Source organism: Oncorhynchus gorbuscha, linkage group LG06 (assembly GCF_021184085.1).
Source record: "Oncorhynchus gorbuscha isolate QuinsamMale2020 ecotype Even-year linkage group LG06, OgorEven_v1.0, whole genome shotgun sequence".
Taxonomy (NCBI): Eukaryota; Metazoa; Chordata; class Actinopteri; order Salmoniformes; family Salmonidae; genus Oncorhynchus; species Oncorhynchus gorbuscha.
The window spans coordinates 81,296,898-81,315,521 of NC_060178.1; the positions used below are offsets into that span (position 1 = coordinate 81,296,898).

Here is an 18,624-nt window from a genome sequence, read left to right on the forward strand (position 1 = left end):
CAGCCATTCGGTCATGCTCATCAAATGACATTGTGATACTTCTCTGATATTTTTTCTTTTAAGAATGTCTTCTGAGAATGTGTCATTCATCCGTCACTTGCTATGGTTTGATAGGAACCGAAGCAATAAACGATTGAAGCGATTGAAGTTTTATACAGAAGTGTTTCAGACTATTACCTCTTGTTGACAATTGGTTTTACAAAGTCGTCTCCCAGGTGCGTTTACATACTGAATACATTGAAGTCCCTGTGGTATTCCCTACAATGGGACGCATATTGCATATCCCCCTCGGGACAAGGCATCGAGAAGACTGGTGCATTGTCTTCCTTTCACGTGAAACCTGAATACATGACGATGCTCCATACTGTAGCTCTTTGGTCTCTGTAGTGTCGTCGGACTGACAGTCAAGGTCTCCAAGGGTTACGGTCAAGGTCCTATTAGATGTCTCAATAAACTGAGGTCCGGAGAGGCACACGAAAACAAATGTGGAGGCTTTGACTTGATTCACCAGGCAGATAATACAGGTGAATGTGACAGGATGAAGTCTTCCATCTCAATATAATGTACACGTCTCTCTCTCTTCCATCCTTCCATCCTTCCATCCTTCCACCCCTCTCTAGCCTTTGTCATTGGCAGATCAAACAAGAGATTAAAGACAGAGCTATTTGCAGGGAGCACTAACATCCTGTTAGACAGGTGGATAAAAAGGATTAGGATAAAGTATGATGAATTTGCAAAAAAAAGGCTAAGATGAGTCAGCAAAATATATGCCTCTACTTTAAGACTTTATTCGATGCTGAAAGACTGTAATTACATTTTCCACATTGGGATGCAATGAATGACAAATGACAGTTTTTCATAATTCTGATATTATTGAAACACCACATGAATGAATATGAACATTTACATAGTAAGTCGATTTCTATGAAAGTAAAAATCGGCTGCTCATGTGTTGTGGTTGATCAAGTAGTTTTGCTTTTGTGCTAAGTATACTGTGTATTGTGTGTGTACTGCAGCCAGCCAGGTATACAGTATGTAAACTGCAGGGCCTAGAAGACTGTAACCTTCAGGGGAAATGTCACTGCCGTCAGAATAGAGCCAGAGCCTGGTGGGACAGTTATTTTTAGTTGGGCTCTGCAAAGAAATGATTTATACTATTTCAATCAACACTCATCCTGAAGCCTTGCCAATTTAGCTCAATTTGTCAACTCACTTGTGATTGTTCAGAACATTTTGAGGGAAAAAACAAGCTTTATATGCCTTTAATGGACCGTACTTGCTACATATGTCACATATATAATGACATGTAATCTAATCATTATGTTTGTTCCATAGGTCATTTACATGAGTCACTTCCTGTGCAAAGTGTATACTGTGTTTGCCCCCATTTGAAATGGGATGGCAATGGACCGATTGGATAATAGTGTTTGTTTAAACCATTGGACTCAAGCCCCACCTCTGGCTTTGCGATTGTATACAGTTTGATTAATAGGCAAAGGGAAAGTGCTTTGTTAGCCAAGCAGGATTTGCATCGGCTGCTTTTGTTGACACATGCTGCCCTGTTATTTTTAAAGCCCTATGATAGGCAGGGATTCTCTCTGCTTGGTACGGCCTATCAGGTTAGGCCAACTTTCTGAGCAAAGTTTTCCCATACGGTGTAATCAGTGGTCATCAGCTGGCAGAGCAGAAAACCGAGAGTCATCTGATCCTGTCCTACTGCCGCACCTCGCTCCCTTCGCCCTCCTCAGACCGGCAGCCTCGTTACAGACAGGCACATTTGGGGAAACTTAACACCCGAAGGGGTTCTGAAGGTGCCCATGTTTACACTTCAGATGAGGAGGACATCACAGGAGGACAGACCAAAACAGGAACCAGGACTGTTTCTCTTTCTTTGAGCTGTGAAGTAGAAACGTGTGGGATGTGGCTGTGCCTCTGCCTCTCCTGCAGTGCATTTATGGTGTTGTTGGATTAGCCGGGACAGAGAAACGTTTCAAAGGTCAGAGACTGAGAGACGATTCCTGAGAGCAGAGCAGAGTTGAGAGGAGAGGAGAGCAGTCACAGAAGAAAGGAGTGACAGAAGGAAGTGCCTAGGACATTTTAGCTTCTTCTGGGAGACAGACAGACTTTCTCTCTCCAGCTAACCCAGCTCTGTGTGGAGGGGAGAGGTGTTTGTGTCTGCTGCCAGGCTGCCTGCCGTAGCTTCCTCTCCGCCCCCTTGGAGGAAAACTATGGCTGCCTCTTGGTGGAATAACGGAGCTTTGGGTCAGGTTAAGTTCACTCACGGAATCCCAGCGTGAAATTAGAAGGAACTTAACGCTGTTTATAGAAAGGGAACGTAGGACTGACAGTCATGGGCAATGTGTGTGGCTGTGTGCGGGGCCCCAAGGAGGAATGCTATGTGGACCCTACCAAAGCTCCGCTCAGCCCTGAGTCCAAAGAGCTCCGCGGCCGGCGCTACTTCCAGAGGAATAAGAAGAGGAAATCGGGGGAGTTTCAGCGGCCGGAATCCCTCCGGAGCCGAGGAGGAGAAAGTGTCCAGAGTGAGGAGGATATCCCCAGAAGGGTAGAGCTCCAGCATGGAGCAGACAGGAGCATCAGGGAGAGCCAGGCTGGGGCACCAGAAGGGGAGACACCCAGACCTAGGCTGGGAAGTATCAGCAAAGGGGTGTATGTTGGGGAGGTCCCCAAAGTTCCTCTTGGGAAGAAGTTAGCATTGCGATCTGGATGGATTTCTGCACACCAGACAGACAGAGAGGAAAAGCTCCATGGCATCACCAAGACCTCCAGGAGTATCACTCCTAAGGATGGTCTGCTGGAAAAGAAGTTGCTACATAGGCAGCTGAGGCGGGCGGTGACATTCGGAGCCGTGGAGCATATGCTCCGGACCCTGAGAGGAGGCGGAGATCACAACCTATCTGTGAACCTAGAAGGGCTCCCCAAAATCATATGGAGCACTCAAGTGCACAGGAAGAGGAGGAGGAGGTTTCACAGCTGTTCTGATGGAGGGTCCCGCTCTCCAGATTATCTGGAGCCTCTCCAAGCATCTGCCAAGTGTACATCCGCCCAACAAGAGGTAAACTAAGTGCAGGCTATTTATAGCCAGCCAACATGTGTGGACCAAAATGTAATGTGCTACCGTATCAGTAACTCTGTAATACTGTACAACTGGTTGCTTGGTTTGGTTCCTCTTACATGATACAGATGCACTGTTATTCTGAAATAGCAAACATGATCTTTGCTTTCGTATGTTTTCATTATTCTATGAAGTGTTGTTTTATTGCAGTGGTGTTGCATGGAGACAGTGTTTGTGTTGATGTGTGATTGGACTTCACGGCACAATGTTTCCGTATGCTGTACTGGCAGACTGCTCACCGCCATTTGCTCTCTAAAACCATTCAGAAGACAACTATAATTGTACTATGACATAGTCTAACATTCCCTTTGAGTCAAACAACAACATAACTGGCATCATCACATGCTGTGATGTGGAGCTGTAATATACAGCCTACAAAGCCACAACACATGGACATAGAGATAATTACAAAGCTCTGAGTAGTTAATTAGCTTGTTTCACTGCTATGATTCTCCTCACAAGTTATTTCACACAGCAGTGTTTCTTGTGAGCCTCACCTCTGCTCGAGCTTGGCTACTAAGGTTCTACCCATTATGTCAAACCAGATTCTAAACTGTTTTTTTTTATCTTTAAAATGTTGTATACCTCAGTCTTAAACAGCTGGCAGTTGGAAAGGTTATTTGATCTCTTTGATTCTCGTTGAAATGTTGATGTTTTGATTGCTCAGGTCCATACAACTCTCCCACTCCTTACTTCTAAGACACAGCTTATATCAGTCTCTTTGTTTTGCTACTAGATTTCCCAGCTTTCGGATTCTAAAGGTAAAATACCAAAGGAAGCAGCTTATCACGGCGAGGCCACTATTTTCCATGACGTAATTCCAAGTATAGGAAAGTGCAACAACTTTGGGGTCATTTGTTCCCGATATAGTATGTCTCACCCAAATGCTCGATGGCAATTTTTACACAAATTAGTGGTCAATCTGGCAGCACATAGCATCATCTTTTAAGTATGCCCCCAAATCTACTGAACATGACTGCTACAATATGTCGTGTTACTCACATTCAACCCCAATTTCAATGTCCATTTTTGCTTGCTCACCGGTTTGGGAAAGATTTAGGGCAAAGGTTAATGGGTAGTTGGAGTTTTGTTGACAGTTAGTTGAACATACAGTATACTGAACATCTACAAACCATATATTTGGGACTTCAAATAAAGTGCTACCATCATTTTGCTTAGTCAATGATTGTTAAAGTGTAGCTAGGTCAGCAGTGCCTAGCGAAACATGAAGCATGACACCACAGCAGGGAGAGGTTCAAAGGTCACTTCCTGTTGTCAAGGTCAGAGGTGATCATGTTTTTCCTCCAGCATAGATACATGGAATTGCTTCCTGATTTCGACTGTGTTGAAACGTCAGGGGAATGCGTTTGGTTTAAGATCATCGTACCCTCACTCTTTAACCTGTGGCAACAAATAGATTATTTATTATCCAGCTGCCAATTTGAGATGTCCAATAGGGACACTGATTCAGTATGAACCAAATAAGGAATTATTGAGGTGTAGCTATATGAATTTGGTGCAGACATTTATCATGTGTGTATTCATTCATTCAACACAATATAATGAATTTAGCACATTTGTTGTTATTAGTTATTCTATCTGTGACTCTAGAAAGGCTCCCAATTCAAACATATGTTCCTAACATCTGAAGTATTTCCATGAGGTATGATATACTTTATTGTTCCCGATATAGTATGTCTCACCCATATGCTTGATGGTAATTTAGGTGTTTGATGGTAATGTAGGTTTAATGACTAGTTTGTGTTGTTCCTAATAATAACTTGTTTGTGTTGTTCCTCTCCAGATCTCTGAGATCCATGTTTGCGGGGAGTCGGAGGACATGACAGCGAAGGAGCGGCTGCTGATGTGGTCCCAGCAGATGACCGAGGGCTATGTGGGCGTACGCTGTAACAACTTCACCACCTCCTGGAGGGACGGGAGGCTGTTCAATGCCATCATTCACAAATACAGGTAACACCATTTACAAATACAGGAAATGCCATCATTCACAAATACAGGTACCACACCATTTACAAATACAGGAAATGCCATCATTCACAAATACAGGTACAACACCATTCATGAATACAGGTAACACCATCATTCATAAATACAGGTAACACCATCATTCATAAATACAGGTAACACCATCATTCATGAATACAGGTAACACCATCATTCATGAATACAGGTAACACCATCATTCATTAATACAGGTAACACCATCATTCATAAATACAGGTAACACCATCATTCATGAATACAGGTAACACCATCATTCATAAATACAGGTAACACCATTTACAAATACAGGTAACACCATCATTCATAAATACAGGTAACACCATTTACAAATACAGGAAATGCCATCATTCACAAATACAGGTACAACACCATTCATGAATACAGGTAACACCATCATTCATGAATACAGGTAACACCATCATTCATAAATACAGGTAACACCATCATTCATGAATACAGGTAACACCATCATTCATAAATACAGGTAACACCATCATTCATGAATACAGGTAACACCATCATTCATAAATACAGGTAACACCATCATTCATGAATACAGGTAACACCATCATTCATAAATACAGGTAACACCATCATTCATGAATACAGGTAACACCATCATTCATGAATACAGGTAACACCATCATTCACAAATACAGGTAACACCATCATTCATAAATACAGGTAACACCATCATTCATAAATACAGGTAACATCATCATTCATGAATACAGGTAACACCATCATTCATAAATACAGGTAACACCATCATTCATAAATACAGGTAACACCATCATTCATGAATACAGGTAACACCATCATTCATAAATACAGGTAACACCATTTACAAATACAGGTAACACCATCATTCATGAATACAGGTAACACCATTTACAAATACAGGAAATGCCATCATTCACAAATACAGGTAACACCATCATTCATAAATACAGGTAACACCATCATTCATGAATACAGGTAACACCATCATTCATAAATACAGGTAACACCATCATTCATAAATACAGGTAACACCATCATTCATAAATACAGGTAACACCATCATTCATAAATACAGGTAACACCATCATTCATGAATACAGGTAACACCATCATTCATAAATACAGGTAACACCATCATTCATGAATACAGGTAACACCATCATTCATGAATACAGGTAACACCATCATTCATAAATACAGGTAACACCATCATTCATGAATACAGGTAACACCATCATTCATAAATACAGGTAACACCATCATTCATAAATACAGGTAACACCATCATTCATGAATACAGGTAACACCATCATTCATAAATACAGGTAACACCATCATTCATGAATACAGGTAACACCATCATTCATGAATACAGGTAACACCATCATTCATAAATACAGGTAACACCATCATTCATGAATACAGGTAACACCATCATTCATAAATACAGGTAACACCATCATTCATAAATACAGGTAACACCATCATTCATAAATACAGGTAACACCATCATTCATAAATACAGGTAACACCATTTACAAATACAGGAAATGCCATCATTCACAAATACAGGTACAACACCATTCATGAATACAGGTAACACCATCATTCACAAATACAGGTACAACACCATTCATAAATACAGGTAACACCATCATTCATAAATACAGGTAACACCATTTACAAATACAGGTAACACCATCATTCACAAATACAGGTAACACCATTTACAAATACAGGCAATGCCATCATTCACAAATACATGTAACACCATTTACAAATACAGGTAACACCATCATTCACAAATACAGGTAACACCATTTACAAATACAGGCAATGCCATCATTCACAAATACATGTAACACCATTTACAAATACAGGAAATGCCATCATTCACAAATACAGGTACAACACCATTTACAAATATAGGTAACACCATCATTCATAAATACAGGTAACACCATCATTCATGAATACAGGTAACACCATCATTCATAAATACAGGTAACACCATCATTCATAAATACAGGTAACACCATCATTCATAAATACAGGTAACACCATCATTCATAAATACAGGTAACACCATTTACAAATACAGGAAATGCCATCATTCACAAATACAGGTACAACACCATTCATGAATACAGGTAACACCATCATTCACAAATACAGGTAACACCATCATTCATGAATACAGGTAACACCATCATTCATGAATACAGGTAACACCATCATTCATAAATACAGGTAACACCATCATTCATAAATACAGGTAACACCATCATTCATAAATACAGGTAACACCATCATTCATAAATACAGGTAACACCATCATTCATAAATACATGTAACACCATTTACAAATACAGGTAACACCATCATTCACAAATACAGGTAACACCATTTACAAATACAGGCAATGCCATCATTCACAAATACATGTAACACCATTTACAAATACAGGTAACACCATCATTCACAAATACAGGTAACACCATTTACAAATACAGGCAATGCCATCATTCACAAATACATGTAACACCATTTACAAATACAGGCAATGCCATCATTCACAAATACAGGTACAACACCATTTACAAATATAGGTAACACCATCATTCATAAATACAGGTAACACCATCATTCATAAATATAGGTAACACCATCATTCATAAATACAGGTAACACCATCATTCATAAATACAGGTAACACCATTTACAAATACAGGAAATGCCATCATTCACAAATACAGGTACAACACCATTCATGTACAACACCATTCATGAATACAGGTAACACCATCATTCATGAATACAGGTAACACCATCATTCATGAATACAGGTAACACCATCATTCATGAATACAGGTAACACCATCATTCATGAATACAGGTAACACCATCATTCATGAATACAGGTAACACCATCATTCATAAATACAGGTAACACCATCATTCATAAATACAGGTAACACCATCATTCATAAATACAGGTAACACCATCATTCATAAATACAGGTAACACCATTTACAAATACAGGCAATGCCATCATTCACAAATACAGGTACAACACCATTTACAAATACAGGTAACACCATCATTCATAAATACAGGTAACACCATCATTCACAAATACAGGTACAACACCATTTACAAATACAGGTAACACCATCATTCATAAATACAGGTAACACTTGATATACGGAACCTGTATCTGAAAAAGAGACCAATCCCTATATTTCATTTAAATTCCAGCACAGTGGACTTGTTGTTTGCTTTACAATGCTTTTTTTAGGGATATATATACAAATATGAGTATATTTCCAGTGTATAAGCGCAACAATTTACAGTTCATAAGATCATAACTATTTTCCTCCTTTGTTTACTTTTGTGTCTTTTGCTGAGTCACGTCTGTGATTCACCACCACATTTTGAGTCTTGGACTTCTCTGTTTCCCATCAACTCAATAAGGCAGCACTTAGTGGTTGGATTTTCAGTTAGACAATATCGGATTTCAGACCCTGTATATTCTACCTGGTTGGACTGACCTGAAATGATATGAACTAGACTGCAGTAGATGGAAAGGTATTTCTCCTTTCTCCCGCCCCCCTTTTGTTTGTTATGGTGAATGTCACATCACTATTTGCAGTCCTAAGCCTTCTCAAGTTCAATGGACACATAACTCAACACAAGTAATTGACGTATGTGTGGGTCATGTGGAATTGTTTAACTTAACCATTGACCTCTTTTTGGCTGGCCTGACTGTGTATGGCTCTTGAGCAAACATGTATTTATTTCTCTGGAAAGTCGGGGACTGTACTAACGTCCCTAGGCATTTCCTCTGTAGTTAGCTTACTATTTACAGGATAAAAGTACATTATATTATATATATATATTTGCTCACATTGTATATAGACTTGTTTATACTGTATTATTGACTGTATGTTTGTTTTACTCCATGTGTAACTCTGTGTCGTTGTATCTGTCGAACTGTGTTGCTTTATCTTGGCCAGGTCGCAATTGTAAATGAGAACTTGTTCTCAACTTGCCTACCTGGTTAAATAAAGGTTAAATAAATAAATTTAAAAAAAATATTACGGGCTCATTTTGCATTGCTAACTATTTTTTCCTCACACTAAAACTTTCTTACAAACAAATAGGTTTTCTTCAATGAGAAGTTCCTTACTAATACCAACATAGTTCAAGAAGAATAGTGTGTGCTGAAATAACCTAAAACATAACAAATGCAAACCACCCTAAATTATTATGTTCCAAAATACTACGTTTGTGCTCTTCCACTTCCAAAACAATCTTATCACATATTCACATTTCATTAAACAGATGAGCTGCCATTAGTATGTTCTCTTCCTTTGCAGACCTGATCTGGTGAATATGGGCAGAGTGTCAGCCCAGACTAGCCGGTCAAACTTAGAACAGGCCTTTGGTGTGGCTGAACGGCTTGGGGTGGCCAGACTACTGGACCCCGAGGGTGAGTTGTTCTGTTTATCCACATGCTCGTCCGTAACAGTTTGACACAGCAGGTAAACATTTGCCATTAACACCTCAGCTTGAAGAAATGCAATGCATTATTACCCGAGTGTGGAATGACTTCTAAACACAGCTTTACTTACAGATGCAGGGTCTTCATCTTGATCCCTGTGTTGCAGGAGAACTTTCCTGCAGTGCAGGCAATGTGTAACTTGTAGTGTATTTAAGCTTTAAAAAGGCTTCAAAACTTTGTAATTTCCAAAGTCAGAGTTTATTTTCCCTTATGAAAAATGTATTAACCTCTAAAAAATATTCCCATGAATTTTAATTCACATAATATTTGACATTTCAGGTTGCTGGGGGATTATTTTCCTGCTGTAGCAAACTGCCTCAAATTAAGATCCTACAGTTGTACTGGCTGCTATTTGTTTTATTAGATGCTTTACAAAATGAAAACGACACAACAAGCATATGGCATAAATAGGATTCAAATAGCCCAGATTATTCATGTCTGATTTGAAATACTTTCTGGTATCATGTACAGTACCTTATGATGACCGTGTTGTGTATTTGATCTAATTTCACCTTTTCTCACCAGACGTGGATGTGCAGTCTCCTGATGAGAAGTCGGTCATCACATACGTCTCCACAATGTATGATGTCTTCCCTAAAGTACCTGATGGTGTTGACGGTATCAATGCAAATGTACGTACATGATGAACAGATTCTTGTACACCGCACTTAAATCTCCTACACAATTATAGTTTAGAAGATAGTTTTGTATTTTATAAAAAAACAATATAGTGAAAGCAAAATTCACCTCAATACAAAGCAGCATATTCCTATTAACAGCATGGGTTGACTTATACCTTTTAAGCCATTGACTGCAGTGTACTTTCCTCTTGAAAGCGAACACAGTAAAATGTGTTTTTATGAATGTGATTATCACCATGTTAAATCAATCACTGCATGTACAGTTGAAGTCGGAAGTTTACATACACTTAGGTTGGAGTCATTAAAACTCGTTTTTCAACTACTCCACAAATGTATTGTTAACAAACTATAGTTTTGTCAAGTTGGTTAGGACATCTACTTTGTGCATGACACAAGCATTTTTTCCAACAATTGTTTACAGACAGATTATTTCACCTATAATTCACTGTATCACAATTCCAGTCTGTCAGAAGTTTACATACACTAAGTTGACTGGGCCTTTAAACAGCTCCAGAAAATTATTTCATGGCTTTAGAAGCTTCTGATAGGCTAATTGACATAATTTGAGTCAATTGACGTTGTACCTGTGGATGTATTTCAAGGCCTACCTTCAAATTCAGTGCCTCTTTGCTTGACATCATGGGAAAATCACAAGAAATCAGCCAAGACCTCAGCAAGAAAATTGTAGACCTCCACAAGTCTGGTTCATCCTTGGGAGCAATTTCAAATGCCTGAAGGTACCACGTTCATCTGTACAAACAACAGTACGCAAGTATAAACACCATGGGACCACGCAGCCGTCATACCGCTCAGGAAGGAGATGCGTTCTGTCTCCTAGAGATGAACGTACTTTCGTGCGAAAAGTGCAAATCCTAGAACAACAGCAAAGGACCTTGTGAAGATGCTGGAAGAAACTGGTACAAAGTATCTATATCCACAGTAAAACAGGGTCCTATATCGACATAACCTGAAAGGCCGCTCAGCATGGAAGAAGCCACTGCTCCAAAACCGCCATAACAAAGCCAGACTACGGTTTGCAACTGCACATGGGGACAAAGATCGTACTTTTGGAGAAAATACGATCCTCTGGTCTGATAAAACAAAAATAGAACTGTTTGGCCATAATGACCATTGTTATGTTTGGAGGAAAAATGGGGAGTCTTGCAAGCCGAAGAACACCATCCCAACCGTGAAGCACGGGGGTGGCAGCATCATGTTGTGGGGGTGCTTTGCTGCAGGAAGGACTGGTGCAATTCACAAAATAGATGGCATCATGAGAGGGGGAAATTATGTGGATTTATTGAAGCAACATCTTAAAACATCAGTCAGGAAGTTAAAGCTTGGTCGCAAATGGGTCTTCCAAATGGACAATGACCCCAAGCATACTTCCAAAGTTAAGGAGTCAAGGTATTGGTGTGGCCATCACAAAGCACTGACCTCAATCCTATAGAAAATGTGTGGGTAGAACTGAAAAAGCGTGTGCGACCAAGGAGGCCTACAAACCTGACTCTGTTACACCAGCTCTGTCAGGAGGAATGGGCCAAAATTCACCCAACTTATTGTGGGAAGCTTGTGGAAAGCTACCCAAAAACGTTTGACCCAGTGTTAAACAATGTAACGGCAATGCTACCAAATACTAATTGAGTGTATGTAATCTTCTGACCCACTGGGAATGTGATGAAAGAAATAAAAGCTGAAATAAATCATTCTCTCTACTATTATTCTGACATTTCACATTCTTAAAATAAAGTGGTGATCCTAACTGACCGAAGGTAGGGACTTTTTACTTGGATTAAATGTCAGGAATTGTGAGTTTAAATGTATTTGGCTAAGGTGTATGTAAACTTCCGACTTCAACTGTATAGTTCACACAGATCCTTTGAATTCACATCAGTGACAAGTATTTTTGGCTTACCTTTGGCATACTTTCTTGACTGTATTCTTCACTTGGATCTCGACTTTTATTCAAAACATGATTCTTGGCTGGGATTGGGCACAGATGTTATATGCAAATATGCATTCCATTGCGTCACTCATATGTCTAATGGAAGGCATTTTCTTCAATCTGGCTTTGTTGAGGCAAATACTGTAAGTCTGAGCAGGATGTTTTAATGGCTATCATTTACATTACATTACATTACATTTAAGTCATTTAGCAGACGCTCTTATCCAGAGCGACTTACAAATTGGATCGAAGAATGCTGAGATGTGTGTACAGTAATAACCACAGCAAAGAGTCTTAACTACTTATTTTTGTAGTTAAGTTTGTACAGCACCAACTGTTCAAATAAATATTATGACAAGTTGCCCTATGGATGTATTGCTTGAACGACTTGAAATACGCTCAAAATACGTTCTACCCCAAGAACTTGGTCCGTTTAGAAAATGCACACATCCCTACATGAGCCAATGTATTGATTAAAACTGATATTTGTTTTCTTAACAGGATGTTGATATCAAATGGGTAGAGTACCAGAACATGGTGAATTACCTGATCCAGTGGATCAAACACAACGTGGGATTGATGTCAGACAGAGCGTTCCCTAACAACCCAGTGGAACTAAAGGTAAAGCACAAAAGAAACGTGATTACAGATCAAATGCAGCTTGAATGAACACATTTTCTGCCATATTGAATGGTAGAAAGATCCCTAATTTGATCAAGAATGAACCTCCAATAAGCCTCCAATATCTGGAGTGTTTGTCTGGTTGGTTTTCAGTAAGCTGGATATCAGTTTATAGAGCTTGGCCCTGAAAGCCTGAGGCTTGGAGCCCAAGCTCTCTGAGGCTTCAAATGGCCCAATAAGTAGCGTCATGTTAATGAAATGAAATATTAATGCGAGCTATATTGACAAGTTTCAGAGAGCAGCTCTGTTTACTTCAATTAGTCCATAGCTGCTAATACAACAGGAGCTCTGTGTGGTACAGTATTTTCAAAGCAGACTAGTGTGAGTATACACAGATATTAGATGCATGTATAATAGCATAGACAAAATGTATTGATTCTATTGAATCTATTTCTCGGATATGTGGCTATGTTTGTGATGAACTAATGTTTAAAAAAAACATGTGTTTTTATTTTTACAGGCACTTTATACACAGTACTTGCAGTTTAAAGAGAATGAAATCCCCCTGAAAGAAACCGAGAAGAGCAAAATCAAGCATCTTTACAAAATGCTGGAGGTATGCTACCACGACATACACTCACTTGTTCTTTAGAGCCTGTAAGTGCTTTCCAAACCAGCAAACTACAATGAACTTAACTAAGATGTTGCTGTGTATGTGTTGGGGGACAGGTGTGGATGGAGTTTGGTCGTATCCAGCTGCCTCGGGGGTTTCACCCCAATGATGTGGAGAAGGAATGGGGCAAGCTGATCGTGGCCATGCTGGAGAGGGAGAAGAGCCTGAGGCCTGAAGTGGACAGGTATGAAGGGTCATCCTTCTGATGCTGCTGGTGCACCACACACTACTATGATTTGTAATTATAATCCCGTATTTACATGACAGCCATATAAGTCATTTAAGTACATGAGCTAATTAAGATTGAAGATTTTACCCAATTGCCTGATTAGAATGACTATGAAAAACTGTATTTAGTGATTGGTTTAAGGGTCAATGGTGAGTGCTCTGGTGAACTGCTTATTTGTGTGACATGAAGTCCCCCTCTTTTATAATTAGACGTTTGTGTCTAAACGTCTGTTTAAGGATGTGCAGTAATTTGATTATTCTGTGGTTCATGAAATGACATGGTCTTTAACATTGTGCATGCTGTGGTCTGTGGTTTGGTTCAATTCAGAGTTCTTCAAACTGAGGTATCTATTTTGTCCCTAAAAGACACTTTCTATGTCTTGTCAGGTTTGTAGGCATTAATTGTGCTGTGATTCCATGCCTAGTTTATCGGCTCAAGCCATTCAGTGGTATTTTTCAGGTACTTTAGAGCGCAGATGGTAGGTATTCCCGTCATTTCTTGTCAACATCAGGTTGTTTAGGAGCTGACATTCTGGCATGACTCTTATCATGACGTCTCGCATGAATGGTTTTTGGACTGCAGGTACTATTTATGTTGGAAATCACCTGGCTTGTTGATATCTGGTAATGTTGTGTAATATTATGTAGATAACTATTGGCTTTGCAAACCAATAGAAGCCCAGTTGTACAGTATGTGCCACAACCCCTGTTACCATAAACTGTTACCATGTTATCAATCATTGTTTTTGCGACCAGTAGACAGACAGTGAAAATGCACTCTTGCAACAGCTGCATAGTGTGGATACCAGCCTATGGAAGAAAAGTTTGAGGGAGTTCCTCCCTTCTAAACTCCTCTGTTTCATTTAAGAAGACCAGGAGTGGAGCTATTATTGCTCAATTTAATTTGTGTTGATAAAAAAAAATGTGCATACGCCTCACGGACACATGCTCAAATTGGCATACTTTTGATAGATTTAAACAGCTGTAAATTATCGAGATATCAAAGTGTCACCAACAAAAACGTAAACAATAGGCATATAGCAAATGCAGAACATGGCATACATTTTTCACATGCAAACAGCACTTTTCGGTAGTGCTAAAAGCATGCTATTCCATGAGAGCAACATTTATTTTTCGACTCGAAGCAATGAGTACAATCACTCCTCCATGACAACAGCATCATAAACAACAGAGTTGGCTAATAAGTCCTTCGTTTTTGGGTTATGCTCAGGTAAAACAATTTGGCTGATCTATATTACCAAGACCTATTACTGAAGATCAAGGGGTATTAAATTAATTGGAATGACTCGAAATCTGACAAACTTCGTTTTTAATGTAAAGATATAGCCTAATCAAATGAGAATTAGTAGTATAAAGAAATGGGTTAGAAGAAACCTACATAACCAACCCATAAAGCAAATGCAACATCCATTTATGGCCAGCTATGTAAACATTGATTTATCCTGCAATAGATGTCTATCAATTTGTAATATACATTTTTGTCTTCTTCTAATGCTTCTTAAGGGGAACGTAATCTAAAAGTAACTGCAAGTAATCCGATTACGTTACTGAGTTTGAGTTCTACAAAAGTTACGTCACTGATCACAATTTTGGAAAGTTACCTAGTAACTGTAACGGATTACATTTAGAAAGTAACCCACCCAACCCTGACTGTTACTGTCTGAACCTGTAATGAATTGTACAAATAATGCCATGAGCTTCTATGGCCTACGGCAACATGTTCTTTAAGGGGTGTGTTCTAATTTATTGTCTCTTCACCTCGTTGCATGAGGACAAGGATGGGCCTATAAAAAGGGGAGAAGAAAACACTTTGTGTCAGTTGGACCTGTGAGTGTGTGTGTGTGTCTGTGCTGGACTTCCTATTTCAGATGGAAGCGAAATTAGCTAGATAGTGTGATTCTCTGAGTGGCTCAGTATAGTCCTATAGTCTTCTAGCATGCACAACAACATGGCATACAACATGGGATACAGCACTGTCTCGTCTGTGAGCAACAGCACTCTCTCAGGACCAGCCATAGAGCCGCTGCTCTCCAGCACCGCGGTCTTCCCAACGTTTCTCAATAACAACTCTGTGTATGGACCAAGGTGATGTTAACTATTAGACGTCAGGGCTGTCCAAGCTTTTCTTGTTTGTTGGTTTGTAGATGTATTTTCTGCAGATGGGATTTTCAAATGGAACTGATGCCATTGTAGTGCCACACCTTTGTTGTTTATTCTGTAAAATCTTTAATATGAATGTCAATTATTGTATTTTTTCTTTTAGGCTTGAAATGTTGCAGCAGATTGCAACCAGAGTCCAGCGGGACTGTGTCACGGGAGAGGACAAACTAGCGTTAGCACGAACTGCCCTGCAGTCTGTAAGTAAATAAGAATTGGTTCTTAACTGACTGGCCTAGTTAAATAAAGGTTGAATGTAAAAAATAATAATAATTGAAACAGCATATTCACAACAAAAGCACAGAATACTCCAGGTCCTGCTTTTACTGATGTTTATTTGATGAGGCAAATTGTGTGTCTATTTTTTTTACCTCATTATTGTGACTGAACTTTGTAATAGAAAAGTACATCACCAACTGTTTGGACTTTTTCTTTTTTTCTCAGGATGCTAAGAGACTAGAGTCTGGGGTCCAGTTCCAGAACGAAGCAGAGGTCTCTGGGTACCTTCTGGAATGTGAGAACCACCTGAGACAGCAGGTGGTTGACATTCAGATTCTACTCGACGGGAAGTTCTACTGCTCCGATCGGCTTGTTCAAAGGTGCAAACTCACTGCTTTCTCTAAATGCCATGCAACACATGTAAATAAACATAACATTTGTTGTGAAATGTTCATTAAACTGATCAAAAAATCATTAAACTATATTTCTAAACATATCATTGTGTGTTGTGTGTATGATCCAGGGTATCCAAGCTCCGTGACGACATGCTGGGGCTGAGGGCAGAGTGTTCCTCTGTGTACAGTCAAGGACGCACCCTGACGACCCAACAGACCAGGATGATGATCTCAGGCATCACTCAGAGTCTCAACTCAGGCTTCTCTTCATCGAACCACAACTCCAGCCTCACCCCAGCCCTCACCCCTGGAGGCCTGGGCTCTCCCGGTTCCACCTTCACCTCCAGCTTTACCCCGGGCCTCACCCCTGCCCTGAGCCCCGCAATGACACCCGGCTGCATGCAGCCCGGGTCAATCCAGGCCTATATGGGGGGCGGAGGAGGGGGCATGGATCCGGGATCCCTCCAGCACCATAAATACATGCAGATCCGCAAGCCCCTGGGCAAGTCCTCGCTAGTGGACCCGAACATGACCAAGGAGGAGGTCAACATGAACTTTGTGCAGGACCTGATCAACTGGGTGGAGGAGATGCAGGTGAGGACCTACATGTATTCACTGTACTGTTAGTATTATCCTGTACATTTTGATATTTGCGATTTAGATATTTTGAGACCAAATCTGAATTGTTTTCGCTTCCTTTGAAGGGTCAATTGGATCACGGAGATTGGGGAGCCGATTTGCCAAGTGTGGAAACACATTTAGAGAACCACAGAAGTGTTCACAGAGCCATCGAAGAATTTCAAATGAGCCTTAAAGAAGCCAAACTTAGTGAGGTATGTACCAGCAACAGTCCGCCTATTCTGCCAAGTTTCTGTCTGGACAAACTTAGTGAGGTATGTACCAGCAACAGTCCGCCCATTCTGCCAAGTTTCTGTCTGGACAAACTTAGTGAGGTATGTACCAGCAACAGTCCGCCCATTCTGCCAAGTTTCTGTCTGGACAAACTTAGTGAGGTATGTACCAGCAACAGTCCGCCCATTCTGCCAAGTTTCTGTCTGGACAAACTTAGAAATATCTCTGTGCATCACATTCAGATGTTTTGTTTTGAGTGCAAACCCCTCAATGCTGCAAAGTTTGAAATGTCAACTAATAAAAACACATGGTCTATTTATCTCAGATGCAGATGACCCAAGCGCAAAAACTAAGTTATTCTGACAAGCTGGGCAACTTAGAATATCAGTATGGGAAGTTACTGGTAAGTTTCCTGTTAAAATATTTGGTAGTTATAACTAACAGAATAATTACTTCTCTACTATTTTTAATACAACATGGACAACCTGACTATTTCCTGTGGTTCTGGGCTTCTATAGAAATGTTCGCGGGAACGTCAGAAGAACCTGGAGAGCCTGCATGACTTTGTGTCGCGGGCCACCATGGAACTAATCTGGCTCAACGAGAAAGAGGAAGAAGAGGTCGCTTTTGACTGGAGCGATCGCAACGGCAACATCTCCAAGAAGAGACAGTACCACGCTGTGAGTCCCGACACTGTTCAGAACGTTGTATTTCCATATTTTGCTCACAGAAAATAATATCATTATTCAGTTCCTATTCATTGTTGTAGACAATTACTTTAACATTACATGTGTGTTTAGAGAGTTATTCTATTAGCCAGTTGTTGGTGACTTTGAGGCTAAACATCTGAGCCATGCATTTCTGGCAAGGATCCACCGCTGGCATGTACAGCCTTCCCATCAGGAAGTGAGTTTGACTCAGTTGACCTAAAGGGATTAACACATTTCCTTCTGGTGAAACAATATCTTGTGGAAATCTTATTTCTGAAGGTGGTATGTTTTCTCTGAAAATAATGTACAAAGGCTACATAACGTATGGGTGGAAATGAGTCATAGGGGCTTGTTTGGGGCTTACATCATACCATTTAAACACATGGATATGGCTATATTACCAATGTCCTTTTAATCTTAGAATCAATTAGATGAA

General features: G+C 40.0%; 1 protein-coding gene across 1 annotated transcript in view; it reads left to right on the forward strand.

The window, feature by feature from the left end:
• Positions 1–18,624, forward strand: part of LOC124038746 (dystonin-like) — a 205,614-nt gene that overhangs the window by 81,357 nt on the left and 105,633 nt on the right. Inside the window, exons 9-20 of the mRNA XM_046354820.1 lie at positions 4,938–5,104; positions 9,542–9,654; positions 10,252–10,358; positions 12,814–12,933; positions 13,454–13,549; positions 13,663–13,790; positions 16,119–16,212; positions 16,457–16,611; positions 16,755–17,220; positions 17,331–17,459; positions 17,804–17,881; positions 17,997–18,158. Coding sequence (XP_046210776.1) covers positions 4,938–5,104; positions 9,542–9,654; positions 10,252–10,358; positions 12,814–12,933; positions 13,454–13,549; positions 13,663–13,790; positions 16,119–16,212; positions 16,457–16,611; positions 16,755–17,220; positions 17,331–17,459; positions 17,804–17,881; positions 17,997–18,158 — 1,815 coding nt within the window. The remainder of the gene's footprint in view (positions 1–4,937; positions 5,105–9,541; positions 9,655–10,251; positions 10,359–12,813; positions 12,934–13,453; positions 13,550–13,662; positions 13,791–16,118; positions 16,213–16,456; positions 16,612–16,754; positions 17,221–17,330; positions 17,460–17,803; positions 17,882–17,996; positions 18,159–18,624) is intronic.